The 21,848-nt window shown below is 41.3% G+C and overlaps 1 protein-coding gene across 1 annotated transcript in view; it reads right to left on the reverse strand.

The window, feature by feature from the left end:
• The window catches only part of ZNF521 (zinc finger protein 521), a 233,201-nt gene extending 233,119 nt beyond the window's left edge, over positions 1-82 (reverse strand). Inside the window, exon 1 of the mRNA XM_052787626.1 lies at positions 1-82. This exon is cut by the window's left edge and continues 171 nt beyond it. Coding sequence (XP_052643586.1) covers positions 1-15 — 15 coding nt within the window. The 5' untranslated portion in view covers positions 16-82.
• Positions 83-21,848: the final 21,766 nt, after the last annotated feature.

Below are 21,848 nucleotides of genomic sequence, written 5' to 3' on the forward strand. Positions count from 1 at the left end.
CAGACAGAGGGGCATGATTAAAAGGCGAGAGAGAGGGAGCGGAGGAGGGGAGGGCGGCGGCCGCCGCCAAGACCCGGACTGGAGGCGGCGGGCAGAGCCGCGCGCCCGGATCGGGAGCCGCCGCCGCCGCCGCTGCTGCGGGAGAGGAGGGGGAGAGGCAGGCAGGGAGGAGGGAGGGAGGAGAGGGTTGGGGGGGAGGGAAAAAAAAATAAATAAAAAAAGAAGAGGGAAAGGGAGAGAGGGAGGGAAAAAAAATATATCCCCGCCGCCGCCGCCCCGCTCACACACATACATACACGCCGCCGCTGTAATGTTATTAGAGCTACACAGCGGATTTCTCGGGTCTCTTCTGCTCGCTCTTTTTCTCTTCAGAAATTAAGGCAGAGCCGCGACTGAGAGTGGGAAAGGTCCCCCTTCTGGTAGGATGGATGTACGGGAGGGAAGGCAGGCAGTGCTGAGAGGCAGCTAGCGAGAGGGGATTTATTGCTGGGGTTGCATTGTTGCCGACGGCTTTTTTCCCTTTTCTTTTTTTTTTCGTTCTCCCCCCCTCGGGTTGTCCTAGAGATGCTGGATGCGGTTTTGTTTGTAAAGCAACTGACCTGCCAAGTCTCACTCATTACGGATTAACTTTAAAGGCAGTTTTGTTTTGTTTTCAAGAGGAGGGAAGTCTCTTTGAGTCTGGTGATGAAGTACTTTGCAATATGATTTTAAAATGAATATTTTTACAACTCGCTCATCTTTTATTTTAAAATGCTAAGCCGCTTAAATTACCGCGGGCTGGCAACCCCCGAAATAACTTTTCTTTTTGAAAGCTCTTTGTGAGAGGTAAGAAAACGTGCTACTCTAGGTAACTAAATAATGTATTACCAGGAGAATTGTTTCTAAAATTGATTGCACTGTTTTCCAGATACAGTTTTGTTTACTAAGTCTCCCCTCCTCCCAACAAGAACCAGCTCTGTGATTCACTCTGCGGAGCAAGGGTATTTATTTATTTACTAATTGATTGGAGGGAATATACATGACATACAGTACATCAGAAGCTATGAACAGAGGACCTTAAAAACTGCTGGGACCTACATTTTGCTGTATAGAGGCTTAATATAAATTAAGCGGGATGATTAACTGTGTCAGTATCTACAGTGCGATGAGGAGAAAGCATTGCTCTGCACTTGGAAATCCAGGCAATCTCACTCTGCTTGGAAAGGGAGAGGGACATCATACACATGTAGATGTTAACACGCAGCATCATTAACCCAGCCAAGTCCTTTCACTGAGTTAACTCATTTCCATACTGAAATCTGATATTTAAAAGCAGCAGTGTAATTCAAAAGCCTGTGATTATTTTTTTCTGATGTTCTTATTTTTATTAACTGAGCTTCACCAGTTTCAAAGTTACAGGTGGTATTTACTATGGTTTACATTCGTGCTGTCAGTCAAACAAGTGTTGCTATATATCACCGCATGTTAAGAAAACATACTTTGTGATTGAAGAATGGAGTTGTGTTTGGACATGTATTTTACAAGTAACAAAATCCATTTAATTGACATAAAAAAACACGGCTGCTGCTAGTAACTTTTGGGTAGAGTCCTGCTCATAGTCATAAAAATAACTCCAAAGAGAACAAAGCGCTTCAGTCCAGAGGAATGGCTGTTTAGGTAGCCGTGTGGGTGCCATGCTTTCACATAATGATTGTGTTTATACATGACAGGAAGCATCTGTAATCCACAGCTGCGGGTGCTCCAGCCCAAAGTCCTGATAAAATCTACACCTATGCTTCTGCATGAATGAAAACAGGCTTCTTGAGCAGACCAGAAAAGCAGCCTGCATTTCTAAAGTTTTTAGCACTCAGTGGTCACCGCCGGTCTTCTCCCTACTTTTCTGCACACTGATCTGTGTTCTGCCCACATCTCTAATAACTCTGCCGTGCTCACTTCTATTACACTTTTTGCTCAAATACTGGCTTCCCCCCCCTGCTTTGGCCAATAGAAATGCATTTATATTGTCTTCTTTCCCCCTCTCTGTCTCTCCCCCCCTGCACCCCTCCCCATCGCAGAGAGGCGCAAAACAACCAAGCGCTTGCATCCTTTTTTTTTTTTACTAGTTCAGCGTTCAGCATTGACTCTTTTGCCAATGTGCAAAACACTCTGTCCCTGAAGTTACCTTGCTTCGGGAAGCACACAGATGCAACAAAAACAAGGCTGTATCAAGCCATCTCAGACCAGTCTCATCGATAACTGCCCTTTATTTCCATCGCTGTGTAACACAGAAGAATCAAGCTGGAGCAGAGAGTATGCACTGACTTCTTAAAATATTTTTAGTCTACTTCAGCTATCCTTTCTCACTCCCTCTGTGGAAGAAGTGTGCAACAGTTTAGGTTGGAACTGGGCAAAATGAAGTTACAGTTGAACAGGACGCGTAATGCCTTCGCAAAGATGACCTGTAACATGAGGTCTGCTACATTTCACAGTTAGACCTGCACAAATAACAACCTGAGGTTTCCAAGCACTAATGCCATCTGATTCCTGTGGGGCTGTTCCTTAGTAATAGAGCCATCCTTTAAGAAATCATACTCTAGCTTCTAATTTATATATCCTGATTTTCTTTCCTGCTGCTGCATATGAATGCTCCGACACAGAAGACAGCTAAATAGGAACTGTGTAAATATGATTATATGATCTTTTTTATTTCTTTGTTTTTGAGAAGACTGGGTTAGAATAGTGGTAAAGGAAAACAACTGTCTTAAATTAATTACTGTCCTAATTTGAAAAATACCCTTCCTTTTCCCAGTAATTAATTTCAGTTCAAGAACTCAAAAAATCAGCTGCAGTGAAGTTTAATCCATCTCTATAAATGCACAAGAGTGGAAAAACATGCAGCTTTTCATAGGCTTCTAGCAGTACACAGAAATGCGTGTATAAATTTCCAAAAAGCAAATTAAAAAAGCCCACGTATAAGAGAAGCAAAAAATCTTGAATTAAAACTCTCTGTTTGTTACTGGTGCATGAGTTATGTAGTATCAGATGTCACTCACTTTTGCTTGCTCCAGCCTAATAGCATACACAAGTGGGAAATATATTAGGTACCTAGTGAAAATGTTACGTGGTGCAACTCAACAGCAGTTTCATGATGGGAGTCTCTTTACAATGAATAAAATGATTTCCGTATTTACATTTTTCAAATGTTCTAACAATACAAAATCTTGCTACAGTAGATTAAACAGAAAAATAACAGTTTATGAAATATGACCTCCAAAAAACTAATTGCAGAAGAAATATTCATTCCCAAACCAGTAAATCCTTAATTTTAAATGTCAGCTGCAAAACATAAATCCCTTTAATAGATTTCAAACTGTGGTGACAAAGTTGTAATTGTAGGGTCCAGCCCACTCAAAATCAGTCCAATGTTCTCGCTTTGCATTAGCCAGTCTTCTGGTTATTTTTCTGTTGTATTTTAATCTCATCTCCCATCTTTTAGGAATTTTCCATTGCATTCCTGAGCCTGGTTCTGGATTACTTTCGGCTCAGATTGAATTGAATCTTGTTGCTATTCCTCAATAGATGACTGAAGTGCAAAGTCTACTTGATCATAACTTTCTGTGTGGCTTACTGCATGGTAGCATGCACGTAAAGACCCTCAAGTCATGTGAAATAGGAGCCTTGACCTCAAGACACAATAAAGTTGGTTAGTTTGGTTGTAGCTCAAAAGGTCACTTTTTCTGGGACTGCCTCTGAGGGCTGTTTTAAACTAATTATTACCTTTGATTTTAACTTACCATTTGTTAAAAAAAGAAAGAAAGAAAGAAAAAATTAATGAAAAAAACCCCTCAGTTGTTATAATTTCAACAGTTTGACTGGCATGTATTTAACATTATGAACACACGAAGGGACAAGGTCCCTACCTGAGGAGCTTACAGTGTAAATTAGACAGAGAGCACTGTGAATAATAAAAGCAGGCAGAGAGAGGAGAGATTTGTATAAGTGTGTGGAAAGAGTGGGGAGGTGCATAGAGAAATATGCAGAGTTGAGATATATTCTACCAACTGACACTAATTATGATACTTTTCTTTCTTGCTCTGTTTTCATGTAAGTATGGTAATAGTTTTGTTTTTCTCTATTTGCTTGCTTGTCAGTGAGCTATTCCATTGCAGAAGCTTGCCTTCTGATTTCTTTTTCTGTTCTAGATTCTAGTACTATAGGCAATATAAGTACATCTTTATTCTTCTGCTCAGCCATAGCAAATAACACTGAAATCCCCCAAAATGTTATATATACTTCCCTTGGCAGTATTTCCACAGCAGTCCACTGAAAAGTACGATTCACTATTAATAGAAAATATAAATTAATTTGAAATTCTGGGCTTCTGACACTATCATCCCCTAACAAATCTCTGACACATCTTTAGGGTTTTTTAATAATAATAAAATTTTTATAAACAAAAAAAAAGGTATTTGCTGTCAATTTCTTTTTCCTTATGCTTAGCTGCATTAGGCAATCCAAAATACAAAAAGAAAAAAAAAGAGCCAAACAGCTTCTTCCCACTGTTTTTTAACTAAGAGAATGCAACACTACGCAGGCTTTATTCTTTTTAGGTGTTGAAAGTGAGATGCTATCAGAAATAGGAATATCAGAAAAGGTGATGGATCAACCCGAGAAATTAAACTGCAATCAATCAGTAGGACCAGATGGTATTCATCTGAGAGCTCTGAAGGAACTGAAGACCAATGCAAGTGAGCTGCTAACAAAAATATGTAATTTATCATTAAAAACAGCTACCGTACCAGAGGACTGGAGAGTGGCCAAGGTTGTACCCATCTCTTAAAAAAGTGCTAATGATGATCCTGGGAATTATAAACCAGTAAGTCTTACTTTAGTACTAGGAAGCTATTCAGAGAATCAGTAAAAATAATACGCTTAGGCACACAGATAGCAAGGAAAAGCTGCAATGCTTCTACCTCCATTCTCTCAACCCTCGTAGAACTACAGGAAAGAGTTAATTAAGTAATCAGTAAAGTAGAACCAGAAGATACAATTTATTTAGTGTTTCCAAAAGCTTATGGTAAGGTCTCTGGCAAGAAAAACATAGCAGCTCCAGAATTAAAGTCCATCTATGGTGTAAAAACTGGATAAAAGATGGAAAGCAAAACCTGAAACATCAGAACAATTAGAATTTTGCCCTCTGAAAGCATTTTGTAAACACTGGCAGATTATCACAACTTCCTAATGAGCTGTTTATTTTAGAGGTGAAGTAACTTACCTATAATTGTAAAAGCAAGCTGTGTCAGAACCAGGACTTCAGTTCATAAGCACCCAGGTTCCAGAGCTGCGTTTAGATGACTAGACAGCATGTCTTTCTCTAGGTACTGCAGAAGAATTGGTGGTCAGTTGAAGCAGAGAAAGAGGTTAACTCTGAATTGCCCCTGGGATCAATAGCGGCAATAAAGATGGTTTTGTTCAACTTATTCATTAGCAATCTTGAAAAAAAGCTTCTGAAATAGAGATAGTAAAATTTGTTTTTACTACAACAGTCACAGCCTGCTTTCTGGTATTTAGACCCAATGCCCATTGCTCTAAACAGGAAAATTCATGGGAGTGTTTGGCTGTTTATTAAGTTAACTGAATTTAGGCAAAACTTGAAGAAATTCCAGAGCAAGCCAGTGAACTAAGATAAAATGGTGACATGATGGCATGTAAAATTAAACAGACTAATGCCAAGGAAATGCATGCTGGAAAATATTTTCAAGAACTGATGGCTATTAATTAGCACGGGAAAACCTAGTCATCATTCCCTGAAAATGCTATCCAGCATATTGCAGGAGCTTAGAAAACACAGAAAAGTGGGGAAGACACTCAGATACACTAAGAACAAAAAAGATGGTTGAACATAAAATATTACTATGTGATTTCATGAGTAAAAGCTGCATTTCTGGACATTCTGTTGTATTTTAGTCTGTGTATTATAGGCAAGACACAGCAAACCAAGGAAACATACAGAGAAGTGCAGCAAACATGATTAATGAAACAGGGGACAGGACTGAGTTAGAAGGCAGATTTAAAAGAAGAGACCATTTAATTTAGAAACATGAAGAGGATGAGGAGTTTTAGGACTGCATAAAATTCAGTTGGTACAGAAGAGCTCAGGTGTTCCTGTCTGTTCTCTTGTGTTTCACAAAAAATAAGTGGGAAGCACATTTAAATAAATATATGGAGATGCTTTTTTCATCAGAATATGTAGTTAAATTATGGGATTTATTGCTGCTGCATAGGATTGAGGAAAACAGCTTTGGGGCAATTGCTAAAAAAAAAAAAAAAGAGGGAAAAAAAAATTAGAAAACAAACCCAGAAGCAAATGAAAAGAGAAGGACTAGTTCTTTGTCATGTCCTCCAGTTCCCTGAGACTCTTCAGCTGCTCCTCCACACAAAAAGCACATGGCCAGGGATATGCAGGTTTGGCAAAAGGGCATCTCAGGTTGCAAAGGAAGACCTGAGAAACAGCCATCCTATGCAACATGGTTTCCCCTCTAAAACCATTGCTTTTTTCAGGCAGAAGTCCAAGTAACTGCTGCTATAGGTCTCCCTAACTCCCACTCCTCAATCTAAACAGCTCTTTTGGTCTGGGCTAAGGGACAGAATGAAGGAGGAGGAAAGAGCGGCCGAACTTGGAGCCCGACTCCCCTATGAAGCCTAGGACTGTGCTGCTGCTTGACGTCCTTTCCAGCCCTGCCAGCCTCTCCACAAGCATGCAAACTGTACTCCCCTGAGAGGGGAGAAAGCAGTGGGAACTTGATGTGATTCTCCTTGTGGAATTTCTCAGCACTTTTTCCTTCCTCGGGATTTTTCCCAAGAGATGAGAGTATTTAGCCCTTACTTAGCTTTACCAAAGTATTAGACATTTATTTGATTAAGTATAACATCTGCAGCCACACTAGCTAGAATAAAAATTATAAGGGCTATCAATCCTCATACTTCAGGGCATAAGCTGATCACCAGCTGGGGTCGAAAAGAAATTTCCCTCTGTGGTATAGTATTGCAATTAGGTGCATTAGGGGGGGGTTATGCCTTCCTCGGCAGCCTCAGGCATTGGCCGGTATGAGAGGCAGAGAGATACCAGACTAGATGGACCACTGGTCTGCTCCAATATGGCAATTCCTTTGTTCTTAGGGCTGAATGTTTCTGCTGCTGAGCTGCCCTACTTTGTCATAATGTCAAAATCCAGCATTAATTATAATTCTGAAAATGAAGGAATATTCATGAATTATTATGTTGGCAATAACCACGTGTAATACAATACAGACAAAAACAGTGTCTGCTGCAGAGTAAAAGAAAGTTGACAGCTTCGAGCACAAGGCAGTTTCTGTTTCCAGTTACCCTCCAGAACTCCTTGCACCCCGGAGTCAACACCTTGGAGAATAATAAAGTAATTACAATTTTATTTTACAGTATTCTGACAACAAATCTGATTCAATAGCGTCTGCACAGTTCAGACAAAGCAAAACACTCCAACAGTTTGACTGTGCAATGCTGATATTTTTTAGGAGCTCAAATTTAATCCCCCAAATGGCATGATGGTCTTGGTGAACATATTTTAAATAAAATTTCCTTTTGTAGCACTCTGGTTCCATCAGCATTTTGATAGAACTCAAAAAAAAAAAAAAAGAAAAAAAAAATCCAGTAGCTGCTTTATTCCTGTCATGTTCTTTTTCTAAAGCAACTCTCAGAGATGATTGCAAGAGTACATTAAAGGCATGCATTTTCGAAGTTAGTCAGTTGTCAGAGTGATTCTGAGGGTTGACAATCACATTTAAGACAAATATAGAAATCTGAAAGAAATGCTTACAAGCAACTCCGTGTTCTGGGCAATGACTTAGTTTGGAAATGCATCCAGTTCAAGGGTTAAATGAAAGCAAAAGCAATCACTTCAACCATGTTTTTGAAGAAAATAAAACAGCTTGATGTAAGCTAAATGAAGGGGGTCTGTGACTTAAAAGGAATGGACAGATAGAGAAAAAGGTCAGAAGATTAAATTTTCCCTAAGGGAAAAGTCATTCTTTGGAATCATTAACCTCCTTCTAGGTCACTACTGAAAAAAACAGCAGGAAATCCTACTGCTCCTAGAAAGATGGGTGCATCGTATACCGCCCACTGACCTAGCAACTCTATGGCAAACAAAATTGTGCTTACAAATTCTCCTCCAGGCATGCTTGGTTTTACTATGCCCGTTTTAAAGCAATATGATCTTTTAGCTGAACTCTGAAGTGTATCCATAAAGACAATATTCCAGGGGCTTGGGGTGTTAAAAAGAAGAATCACTTGCTTAAATGTCTTTTCTTTTAACAGAGAGAAATCTAGAAACAGAGCTTGTGAATTTAAAAGTTTCTCAGTGATATGTATTATCCATTAGCCATTTCTCTGTAGGACTGAAATTCATCATCATCATCATTTCAATGCATTGTAGTGGCTTTTTACAACGTAAAACACATTGTCAGGATGCCAGGATCAACCGTATGTTTCAAAATATCTTTTTGTTTCAAAGAACCTGTATCAGAGTGTGTTTTTCAGGTTTTATTGTAAGCTAATTCTGCTCCCTCCTAGAGAAGCCAGAGAGTAAACATTACACCAGAGAGGAGGATTGGGCCCTCATATAAGAAATGCAATCTTCCATAAAGCATTTGGAGGACGTTCTGTAGTATTTATCAGACCATATTCAGATATGAACAGTCTTACCAATATCAATGGAAACAAATCTTTTGTCATGGTCGAGCCCCAAAATAGGTGAGGGGAGCTACCTCCAATCAATTTGTACCACGTGATACCATGCGGAAGCATTCACACCTTCATCAAAATGTAACCTCTTTTCTTTCCCCTCTTGCAACAGAAATAAGACTCTGGATCAACATAAATGCGAATTCATATTTGCTTTTAATAGAAGCCTCAGGCCAGCAAGAGTTGGCAAGGCAGTTGGATGCCTGTAGCTCTGCAAAGACCCTCAACCACTTGGACGCTGTAGGCAAAGCCTGTATTCTACTGCAGAATCAAGGACTTTTACTTAATCTTAAGAATTTGTATGACTGGAAAATATTCTGGCAACTATCTTAAAATCTTTTGTCTTTAGTCAGCAAAATTTAAAAAAAGGGCATATTCAGAAGAGAATTTTTACATGGAAATAAGACTTCAACAACTTAAAAGGATGTTACACAGTAAAAAACACGAGAATCTTGTGTCATCTATTAAAATGTCTCAAATCTCAGGCCCTCTGAATGAACATTGAGCAATACTTTTGCTTAATTTGACGTTGTCTCTTTCCATTATTCTTACATATATTAAATTGGAAAAGGAAAAATACACAAAAATTATCACAACCTATTTACTGCCCTGGAAGAAGAAGGTGCCTTGATTAGCTTTAATTTCTGAAATTGTGCATTTCGTAAAAAGCCACTTTTTATACATAAGCAAGATCTTTCAAGATTTCAGAAGACAATGACATGACCCCTAGAGAATAAAGGCATTGAAAGAAGTAGCTAAGACAAAGACAAATAAAGCATAGTTCGTGGAAATTAGCACCCTTTACAAAGCCTCCGTGAGGACAGAATCACACGGAGTCCACATTCTTAAAAAAAATCGTAATTTTTACTCATGTTCGCACAATGACTGAATAGCCAATAAGCAAGAATCTCTTCCTGAATGTTAGCAGCCCAATTACCTAATGTGGACGGGGTACATGGATAACAATTTCCTGATATGTGTATGGCAAGAAAGAGAATTGTATGCCTCACTTGTTTTCTAGCCAAAATGCATTTCTGCGGCAGGAAATCAAAAACACATCACAAACCTTGCAAGTAGACTAACACAGGTTCACTCTGCCCATATTAGTAACTGTCAAGAGGCTGTCAGACTCAGGGAGTCACAGCTACCCAAAGCAGCGCTTCCCCAATACCTCCTCCCCAAAAGTGTGGTTTTGGATCATGCTTTGCTAGGAAATAGCGAGGAAATACTAACAGCGTTGTTGCAGCTGCTTAGAGAACTCCCCAAATTCAATGCAAACGGTGCTCCGAAACAAAGCCACCAAGGAATGTTGCAGCAGAGCCCTCAGCTGAGCAGCAAGATGCAAGATTTATTATGACACAGTGCAGGGGATATCTGAAAGGGAAGTCAAATCATTAATGTGTCTTTTCCTCGTCCCCCCCCACCCCCATCTTCTTTTTTCTTTGTAATTCATAGATATATATAATTGTTTCTTTTCTCAAGTGAAATGGCATCTAAAATGATCAAAAATTTTAGGAGGAAAGGGTTTCCTAAGATCTTTTCTACTTGTTTTTCCTGTGTTCCAGTGTTCTCTACCCACAAGACTCTGAAATGCTGAAATTTCAGCAGTTCATATGTCTGCCTGCCCACCTCTTTTATTAAAGGGTTGTGTTTCTTTTCTGTCAACACCTATTCTTTAGCACACATCTCTGCTATCATTCAGGAAAATGCTGGCATAGCCTTTTTTTTTTCTTCTTTTAAATTCATTTCTATAGCTGGGCTTTTCCTTTTAAGTCCCCTTAATTTCTGTCGTTGGTTTCAACCCTGAAGTTCTCACTTTCGCAAGACAATGAGCTATTTTCACACATGTAAAATGCTCTGTAAAGTGGAATCGCAGATGTCACATTTACATGTTTATGTTTTCTGTTTCTTTTTTTTCATTCTGTCGTTCAGTTCAGCTCTCCAAGTCCAAGGTATTTCAGTGGAGCTGAGAGACTCTCTCAGTTCCTCTGCCCAGACCTCTAGCTTTACAAAATAAGCAGGTATCTCGAAATACGTGGCAGCTTCAGTTCCAAGGATAAAAGCAACTGCTGTAAAATCCGACAATGACCCTGTGCATAAACGCTCACAGCCTCTCACACACGTGACCCGTAAACCAGTGCAGTTAATTTTCCATACAGTCTTGTCCCTTTCTATGTGGAAAACAAAAAAGAAAAAAGAAAGAAGAAAAAAAAAGGCTGTGAAAGGTGAGTTTTGAGGAAGAAATCCCTCTGAGGCTCCTCTTGCCAAGATTCCCTGCCAGGATTGCAGGGGGCAAGACAAGACCTGCTTTTGGCTCAGTGCGGTAGAGGCCGTGGGATCTGCCCCTAAATCTGGCAGCTCGGTGGGATGCTGTGACCTCTCACCCTGGCGCCTAGGCAGCTCGGCCCCATTGTTCCCAGGGGCTGGCAGGCCAGTGAAGCCGGGAGGGGGGCGAGCATCACTGCAACTTTTGAGGCGCTCAGAAAGGAGATCACCTCTACGTGGAGATTTGGAGGACGCGAGCTGGCCCATACTTGTTGAGAGTATTCAAGATTTCCGGGGAGCTCAGGTAGTACAAAAAAGTGCCGTGAAAGTAAAAAGATGCACTTGCTGCAAGTGGTACGTGCAAATTTAATTTGCCTCCTCCAAACACTCTTGCCTGCATGTACATGAGCTCATGGTATTCTCCCTTCAGCTCAAGGAAGCAGAGAGCTCAGGGGTGAATCACTCTACCCTGAGCTCCAGTTACTTGCCCCACGCTAACCTGCAGCTACCTGTTCCTCAGATTTTTCAAAAGCTTCTAATTTGGCCAGATTGTGGTCTTTTTTCACAAGAACAAAAAAAGGCTCATTGCTGTCACCAAAAGTGACACCCTCCCCATACATCTCCCTCCCCCTCCTGCACATCCAATTATCAAGTCTCTTTTCCAAAGTATGAGATCTCTAGAGCTTCTCAATGAAGGGTTTGTAATAATTCTTTTAACATGGCAAAACACCACATTATTCCCTAAACATTAATGTTGCATGAACGCAAGACTTCTTTTCCCCATGAAATTTCCTTTTTGATTTTACAAAACAGAAAGTGCAATTTAAAACAATGCTAATGGAGTGCCTATATTCCATAATCTAAAATTATTTGGTGTGGTGCCAATAACTAGCTTGCTAAAATGCTTGTCTGAGGAACCCACCTGACCTTGAACAAGGACACTTGAGCCCTTTCTTTCATGATGGTGTCCTTCTGAGTGCCCAGTAAAATATATCACATCGTGTTTGGCCACTTGTGTACTGAAAGACCAGAGCTCCGTATTTCAGACCCGTTTAACACCTTATAAAATACCACTCAACCGCTTGGCACTAGCTAAATTCCCACCTATTAAAATGGTTACACCCTACCCATGGTGTCTTTCAGTTGCTGTTTGGGACAGGGACCTTTTTGCCCTCTGTGGTGCTTCATTTAAGAACAAACCTCTGAACTCTTGAACAACCTGAGGTGCTAGAGCATTTGCTGGAGGAGAAGGCCATGGTACATTCAGAGACGCAGATACAGAGAAGGCAGAGAGGCTGTAGAAGTTTTCATAGTTTTTTTGCACCATCTTGGAGATGTGAAATTGAGGAGTGGCTGCTTGAAGGCTGCCCAACAAAACAGATAGCCAAGGGAAGATTTACTGAGGAAAGGCAACACGGATATGCACAATCAACTACAATCAAAATACGTGATCTGAGGAACTATATTCTTTCTCGTCAAAACCAGCATCTCACTGTTTCTGTCTTTGGAGTTAATATTTAAAGACTAGAGCTGTAATACACTCCAAGACACTTTCTTATTTCCTTTCATGGGGTCACTTTACTATACTTTCTTGTTTATATAAGTTGTAAATGATGTATCTGAAACATCCACCTTGAAAACTGAGCTTTTAACCAGTTCATGTCATTATTCAATCCTAGCACTACATTCCACATCATTGACATCTCATAAAAACACCTCCATGCCCAGTTTTCTGCTTGGGTGTCATCACTCAGTGACCATGAAAGCACGAAACCAGATACTGTTACAGCAGGTTGGTTTAACTATGATTTGGCTAAACAAAAATAAAATAGCACTTCATGCTTATTGATCATGATTTTTTTGGCCATTTTTATGCTTCATTGACTATAAGCTCAGTAAGGATGTGTTTTGTAAAAGGAACTGAAGTTTCTCTTCTCAGTGGATTAGACATTTCACATTTTAGCAACTCCCACTAACGTTTCCATTCCCCCCTCCCAAAAGCAGCCCTTTCCAATGACTTAAAAAAAAAAAAGGTTGATCTTTAAGTAATACATATGATATTAGTTTTTCCATTTTAAAATAATCACATTATTGCAGACATTTTAATAGCTGTAGAGGTTGCTATGTATTAACATGATTCATGGTCCTTGACAGCAGTGTCTCTGAAAATCCCACAGGAATGCAAAATACAAAACTCCACACACGTTCAAATTTTACTGCCTGCAGCTAAAAGAGGGGAAAAAAAACTTAAAACTGTTGAAACCCTTCAACTTTAAAAGCATTAATAGATGGTCCCAGGGGATTAAATCTAAATCTTAATGTGTAAAAATCAAGTTAATAACCACAGAGATTAATATGGTTGCATTTGATTATTGTGATAATGCAAACAATTAGTACTGCTAAAGTGAGATATATTAGCCTCCTACTTGCCCCACACACATCTGCAAAGCATTGGAAATAAATGGAAATAAAACATTTTGCTCTGAAAGGTTTTTCTTTTTTCTTTTTGCCTTTGTCTTATTTTCTCTGTAGCTGACTCATTTTTAAATTATAATTGTTAACATTTTACTATTAAGCCTCTCTTTTTATAAGACTCTCATAAAATTGGTTGCCATAATCATCCATTCCATATTGTCAGCAAATTATGCATTCCTTGCCAATACCGGTAAATAAATAAATCTTCTAGATAAATGACATGGCTTTTTTCCTCTCTTTCTTTTAAGGACAAAAATGCCATACAAATGTATTAACCTGAGAAAAATAAGACCTTCTTCCTAGTCCACTGTGAGTCAGTTGGTTTAATCCAGAATGCCCCGGGAACAGAACCAGGCATCTAATCCAATCTATATTATAGGCGGAGTTGGAAGTGCCACCTATACTTAATGCTTGACACTTCCCATTATAAAACCCTTTTTTCAGTTGCATATAACTGTGCCAGACTTTAAGTGTTCAACTAAAATTCCCCATGCTGGATGTCTGCCTCACTTTGATTTATTTGTTGTTCTAAAATTTTAGTGAAAATAGTTCAGCAATTTGCAAGAATAAGATTATAGAAAATACATTATTTTGCCCACATCAAAAAAAAGTCTTTGCAACCGTTTAATCGATTAACTCTAATATATCCATCCCTTGGAGCATGGACATTACATTTGGCATAGAAGAGGACCTACCCTGCTGTCAAGAATGTGAAAACAGACCGACTTTGGCCAAATGCTTTGCCTTTGCTCAAGTTCAGTAGATACATCTCAGGAATTTGGCAGCAATGTCCTCCAAAGGCTCTGTCTGTACCAAGCATGCGCCAGCCCGCAAGTTGCAGGCTCTGAGCAAAACTTGCCCGCCTATTGCTTGCTGCTCCCAAATGCTGTGCTTGCACATGTTTAGGCACGGGATACAGGACTGCAGGGAAGCGGAGGCAGAAACCTGAGATTAGATGTCAACCATTTGAAAGTGTGGAAGAAAGACTGTCATCTTGGCTTGGCGAGAAACACATGTGCAGATGGACAAGGAGCTCGGGAAAGGGGTCCAGGAGAGCAGCTTTGTAACTTACTGCCTCATGGGATGGGTGAAGGACTGAAGCCAGCATGAGGAGCAAGCGGATGAGAAACTGGGACTGGAACTGAGGTGGGCAGAAAGCAGGCTGCAGGTGAGAAACCCTGTGAGAAAAACTTAAACAGGCTGGTGGTGCAGGGAATGGGGACTGGGATTCCCAGTCACAGGACTGGGAAACCCCAGGCCAAGGTTGGAGGGTTTGGAAGGTGAGAGAAGGGGCAGCTGGCTGCTTGTCTCCAGGAACTGGGATGGACCCCAAACATCTGGGTCATCCCTTATGCACCTATGAAACCATCCACAAAGCGAGTGTCTCATTCCCCTTAAGTGCTGGTGTGCATACAGGATAGCATTAGCTGCCTTCTCCAAGCGTGAGTGGCTGAGGTCAGCGCTGTGAGTCTAAAGATTTCAGTCCTGCTGCTGAGCCACCAGGATGGGACTTCTGGGGGGGGCAGTCAGATTGCTTTTTTAGAGAAAGTTATAGGATAGTACACACAGAGAAAGTTTTAAAATATAGGTATCACATGATAAGGCTTTCAAGGTGTAAGAACGATTAAAATTACTTATGCAGCCTTAATTTGTCCTTGCCTTGTTGTTTATCTTCAGTATGATGTGGATGGACTTGTCTGTCGATCAGTTAAGAAAAGCAGCAGAGAAAGACATGATGTGTTGCAAGGCTGGAGGATTAGGAAGAAATATGCAGAAAGAGAAAGAAGGGCTTCCTAGTTGATGTATTTGAATGTTGTCTTACACAGAGGGGTCTGTCCTTGCCTCTTCCTCATCTGCCATGCTGTGGGAACACCAAGACCAGGCTGTTCATTTATGGTCACTTACTATTTTTTGCGAGCATTTGACTTAACACTTCAGCAGTCTTTCTTCCCAAGTGCCACTCACGAGTACATCTGAGCTGTGCACTGGTGACATACATGGCTGTGCAATGCCAAGCGCTCTGACAAACCAGGGTGTAGTGACTTACCTCGGCCATCTATAATTAGTGTGAATGCTGGCCTTAGTTAAAGTCTGGTTGTCTCAGTTCCCCTTTTGAAAAATGGGAATAACACCAACCTACCTCTCGCATGAGTGTTGTGAAAATGAATGAATTACTATTTATGAAGTGCTGTAATGATGAGTACCCATGAGGAACAGCCCATGAGGAAATTAATTATTCTATCTTTGGAACAGGGTTTGAATAGTGAGCAGTAAATAGGATGTAGGGCCATTACACTGAATAATGAGAATGAAGCAGATGAATAGCATCCACTCGGTGCAGTGAATGAGGCAGGGGCTTGATGAAGAAAACAGTAGGAAATCATGTGGTGAAAGACCATATCAAGGTGTACAGTAGGAGGAGGTAACTCAGCCATATACTAGCCCTGGAGTTCTTGGGTCCATGACACGGACACCCGAAAACCTTCCCAGCTCTGATGATGGAGAGGTGCCATACAGCCTAACATCCCCTGTGATCTCGCCTTCCTTCTCTGCTGGTTCCTAACCCAGTTTCTGAGTCCAGCCAGCCCCAGTCTCCTCCCATCTGACTCATAGCTCTAGTTTCCTTGCTTGGCCAGGCCCTGACTCAAAACCCCATTCAGCTTCCCTCCCTTCATCCACAGACATTAACCCCAGTTCCTATAAAAACAGGAAAAAGCACATTCCTAACACTGAGACACCTTCCTCTACCAAAATCCAAGCACAGCTCAAAAGCCAAGGGATAGCAGAGTTTCAAAAAAAGACAAGGGATAATCAGAAAATATGCACAAATATGTGCAAATATGCAAATATACATATATTTTCTAGCCTCATCAGCAGCTGTAGCTTTACAATGTCATCAGAAATTTTCCAAAATTAATTCAATATGATTTCAGCCCAATATTATCTGGAGTGATATAGGTTGGAAATTACAACTGAAAATAGGACTTTCCCATAAAATATATCAGCAACCACAATCGCAATAGCTGGCAGTCCCTATCCTTCTTGCATAACGTTGTTAATATCGAGGTGTATAAGAAAGAGAATGCAAATGCTAGTTTCCTGGGCTCTATAGCTGGAGGACAAATATATCTATACAGTACACTATTTTTTTCATAAAATTACCTCAAAAGTAAGAATCAGTCAAAACCAAATCCAAATGTAGCTCATCCTAATTTCAGGTTTGCCAAACTTCAAAGAGATCAATGAAAAAAATCTATCAATACCTTTTAGCTAGCAAGCTCAGGTATGAAAACACATGTTTTCAGATCAGTTCCTCATTTGTTTCATTAATTTCTAAGCCATACATTTGTCAAGAAAATTTATGCCAAGGGATAAACCAAGATTTTTCATTTAAGTGCTGAGTTTGTAGCTCATCTCCGACTGAGATTCTCTCTCAAATTTGAGATTTTATAAAGTTAAGTTTGTCAACTTTGGAATTGGCTGTAAAGGATTAGTGACTACTTTGTACCATTGACATTAATGGTGCTATTGTGCTCAGTGAGAGAAAGAAACTTAAAGAAAAGAGAAACATTTAGGAAGGAATATCTCTTCAAGTCATTCTGTGAAAGGGAAGGCAAACCCCCAAGCTTTTGGCTAAAGCTGGCTGGGTGGGAGAGCCACCAGACCAGCAGCAGCACTTCCCTCTGACTGTTCAGAGGAATATGCGTAGTTGATGCCAGTGTGACCCTTTATGCAAGATACTTGAGGGATAAGACATGAGCAAAGGAGCAGAAAAAGAACAGGGAAAGAGACCTGGCTTCATCTCTCCAGTTATTTCTGCCTTGGCAAAGAAATAGTGAGAAGGAAGGAAAACAGAAGACCAAGCTGAGGCTCGTCTGTTCTTCCACCTTGACAAGGGTGGAGCCAGGAAGAATAAATACCAACCAGCAGCAATTGTTGGAGCTCACATAGAGCAATGGAGTAGCTAAACAGTCAGGAGCAAAGATCAGAGGCTCTTTAATATTACGGCATTCTGCTTCTGGTTGTGCACTGCAAAAACAATAATGTTGTGTGGCACACGTGTAGTCTCATGTTAACTGGTGTCACACAAGCAGTGTTTACACCTTCAGCATGTAATTGGCATGTTAGTATTATTAGCTGAAGTGCAAACCCATGAAACCTGGTGATCAGTTCTTCCACAGATAATCCAGACATGTACCACTACCTCTCTTTTACATGCTAGCCAATACCTTGTACAAGTGAGGTGGCATGGTCTGCCCCAAGAAGTACATTTAATCCCCTGCTCTTGTGAATAAATGACACTAATGATCTGCCAGACCCATCTCCATTTCGTACATTTCAGTCTTGTAACACTGTTCTGGCTGGTCACTCCATACCTTGTAGCATTCAGGCAGTATGAGCCTCATGTTCGTCTTTGAGTCTGTGACACTTGCTGCCCTGCTGGCCAGTGCTTCATCATTGTGGTGACGGTCCAGGTAGTCCCAAACACAGGAGGCAAAAGGGAAGATACCTATCAGAGGGTTAGCTGACTTACTGCCAATGATGGGGCAAGTATGTTCTATGATTCTATGATTCTATGAAATTAATCTCTCGTGTTGTTGCAGCATCTCTTGGACTGATCTGCCCAGGAATCGTTATTACTAGGAGAGACTCTACACACAGAGTTTGTGGATGTTCTCCATGCTTGCTGACCTTTGCTGTGACATATCCTGTCATAATCCAGTACAGAGCAAAGACCACTTCATGTCAATCATTTAACTGACTCAGCACCTGAAATTTGTGGGCAAGGGCACGAAGGAAGATGGTCCATCACCAGGGAATCCTGACAGGGTGGAAACCCAAGACTCCTTTGCAACCAGGGTGCATGACCTTGGCATCACCTAACCCAGCCAATTCACCGGACTATCCATCTACACACATTATTTCCTTGTTCCAGTGCAGTAGTGTGTTGTTGGATGCAACTGCTGCCAGTCCCTATTTCATGCCAGCTAAACTCCCATTCTGCTTTCCATGCTGCACTGATGGCTGGGGCAGCAGGTTAGGCTTCTTGGAAATGGAAAACAACCTACAACAGCCATAAAGTGTGCCCTGGCAGCTAATACAAATTGTTGGTTAGCCATTAGGAATGGGGCACAACTGTGTCACTGGGGTTTGGTTTTCCTTGTTTTTTTCTTCTCTCTCCCCTTCATTGTTCAAAGATTTAAGGAGTGGGGAGCATCATTCCTTTTACACTAAGCTGCCAGGTTTCTAGTGTTCCCACAGATGGTTTTCTATATCCTCCAGGTGTTTCTAGGACCAAACTGAGCTTGGCGGGGTGACTCCAGGGATAAGTGGGAAATAAGGCAGCCGGGTGAGTGGGTGGCTGAGGAGGGGCCTGGAGCAGCAGGTAGTGCTCTAAGCTGCCACAAGTGAGCACCAGGGCAGAAGAGCTGCAAATTCACCGGGTTTCTGCTGAGCAGGGTCCTAGGTCCTCAGTGGATAGGGAGAGGTGGGATAGGGTGAAGGCAGGGAGTGCAAGGCTATACTTTATAGAACTGGAGCCTGGGAGGTAACACCAGAGGAGGAGGTGAGGGGCTGGTTGGGTGAAGTCAGTGACGGACATGGTGAGCAGTGGTGGAGCGAATGTGCAGAGGCTACAGAAGAGGCGTTCTCTCACCTTACTGTGTCTCTGTGGTGCCTGTGAGCCCATGACGGGCAGCAAAGCAGCATGGCACCTTTCCTCCGCAGCCGGCGAGGTCACCAGTAGCAATGCCTTATTGCCTCCTTGCTGCACCATGGGTGCCTGAGGTCCCTTTGAGCTGGAGGCCACAGGCAGAGGCTGGGCATTATGTCTGAGTACCCTGTGAGACGAGTAAGGCTTGGTAACCTGATACACCCCAGTACTGGTGTCTGGAGAATTTGACACTTCTCTTTCATAAGCATGTATGAAGAGAGATGCCTGGATAACCTCTGGGAGAGCGGGGACATTGCAAGAAGGGGCTTTGTCCCCAGCTGACAAAGAGGAGGAAAACCCATGGCACAGAACCAGCTGGGTTCCCAGGCAGGGCTCTGAGCAGGTTTGCTGCCAGAAACCAGGCGTTAGGGATTTTACACTGGGGAATTTTGTCAGTGTCTGTGTATTTAGTCAGATTTTCCTGTAATAAAACTACATTTTAGGCACTCTGATTCTGATAACATGGGAACTGGGACATAATTTATGTTTCCAGAGCTGTTTTTCCTGATCCTGAAGGAGCTACTTCCCTAATAATTTTCATGACCAAATCTCCTTCTTTTTGTCTTTCAGCACTCTTTTTTTTTCCCCCATCATTTTTAACCTGTTTCCAGTGCCCTTCTGCCTGGACTATGCCCAGCCACAGTGGCCTGGGTTTGTAATTATGGCAAAAACTTGTCTCATGACTAGGCGATGACTAGAGATAATTCCCCAGAAGAAACACCTACAGATGAATGCCATTTCTGCTCTTTTCCTCTCCTTTTGCTTAGATTTGTCAGGCTGCTGCTCATCCATTGTTTATTATTTTTAACCCTTCAGCTATATCTTTTCTTTTGAAAGGAGATAATTCCAAATATTAGAGTGCATTTACAATATGAAAACATTGCCATATTTACCGTAATACTCCCTAAAGTCCTAATATGACTATAATTCACAAATTAAAATCAGCCTACTTGCCTGTCCCTGAGTTTGTCAGTAACAACAGTGTGTGGGTCTGACTTATTCTGTATGAGCAATGAAAACATGTGAACCTCTTCCAGCAGGATGGCAGGAGGTGTTGTGCCTCTGTGTGATTTTACATTAAGTTGCACCTCCATTGGAGAGGAAATACAAAGTCCTGCACTCAGCAGGAAAAATCGTTGGAGCTCTGTCTTTTCTTTTGGGGCAGTTTGCTCCCTAGTCTAGTGTCTCAATGGCAAATCTGGATGATGGGTGGGTTTTATGGTCAATATTTAAGATCTAGGGATTTAATTCTCAAATATTCATGAAATAATCTGGGTATAATTAGAATAAGACACTAACACATTTTCACAAAAACACAACATGCATTTTAATGCATTTCTCAGATTTTTTTCAGATGTCTATGTCGGAGGAGAAAAGAACAAATGAAAATAACTTAGGTACAGTGAGAACTGGGCTACGGCACTTTCTGGCACGAGTCATACCTCTCCGCAGGGTGAAAAGCTTCTCACAAGACACATATTTGGCTGTGACTTACCATTTCCAGGTTAGGGACATACTTGAGTTCCTCAATATGCTACAGAGCATTCAACATTGCAACCTGTGCTACTCTTGTTTTTAAGCTAACATTTCAGTGCTAGTGAATTTGATTTAAAGACTTCAGCAAAGGAGTGGCATGGCTTCCTTTAGCATGGCAAGTGCTGTATTTCGCTATGCTGTGCACATTCACATGCACAGTGACCTCACCACTCAGTGTGAATACAGAAGTTCCTACAACGTGCAGGGCTTTATGTGTGTGTGTGTGTGTGCACGCACATGTCAGAAAACCTGGGCCAGAATATCATGCCTGGGTTTCTGAGCCAGTTGACGCATGAGCTAAAGGTGAAAAAAATGTTATTGCTCCAGTTAGGAAGCAGCAACCATAAGTCACCCTTAGGCATCCTTGTCTGGGGAGAAGGGAGAACGACACCGTAGCCACGGAACGACCAATTCTCCTTGAGCTGTAAGAGCAGAACTGCTAAGGTGTCCTCCAGGGAATCCTCAGTAAACTCAATGGGTACTTTCAGCTGGCTTTCAAGTCACTCTGTGTAACTGCCTAGCTGTAGCTCCTCTGTGGGACTGAGGCCAAACTGTGTATGTGCGTGTGCGTGTGTGTGTGGGTGTGTAGTTTATATTCACAGCAAAATTAGCAGTTCCATAAGATAAACAGGGATTAGCATTTCACCTTTTTTTTTCCCCTTGGGAAAAAGACAGCGTAACTTTCTTTGGGGAAAAAGAGAACAGTAGCAGAAGGATCCTATCTCTGCCATCTTCACCTCTGCACGGTTATCACACATGCAATCTCAAGTACAATGTAAGCATTGCTGTTGTGGCTATACCTCTAAGTGATGTGACTGAGGTATTCCAAAGTATTCATTAATGTTTTGGGCTCTGAGTCAAGCTCAAAGGTCCACAGAGGAGAAATAGGAGTCCTGAATATTTTGGTCATCTTGGGGGGGTTTAATGTAATGTGGTATTTTTAATACTGGTATACATCTAAGTAGTGTTGGATATTAATTGTAGTGCTGCATCAGTGACCTTAATCCTAGTAACTGACAAAAAGTCTGCTTCCCCTTGGTGGTGTTGCACCCTCAATACCCAGGTGTGCTGCACCTTGCAGGGGTGCCTGGAAGAGCAA

This window comes from Harpia harpyja, chromosome 5 (genome assembly GCF_026419915.1).
Source record: "Harpia harpyja isolate bHarHar1 chromosome 5, bHarHar1 primary haplotype, whole genome shotgun sequence".
Lineage (NCBI taxonomy): Eukaryota > Metazoa > Chordata > Aves > Accipitriformes > Accipitridae > Harpia > Harpia harpyja.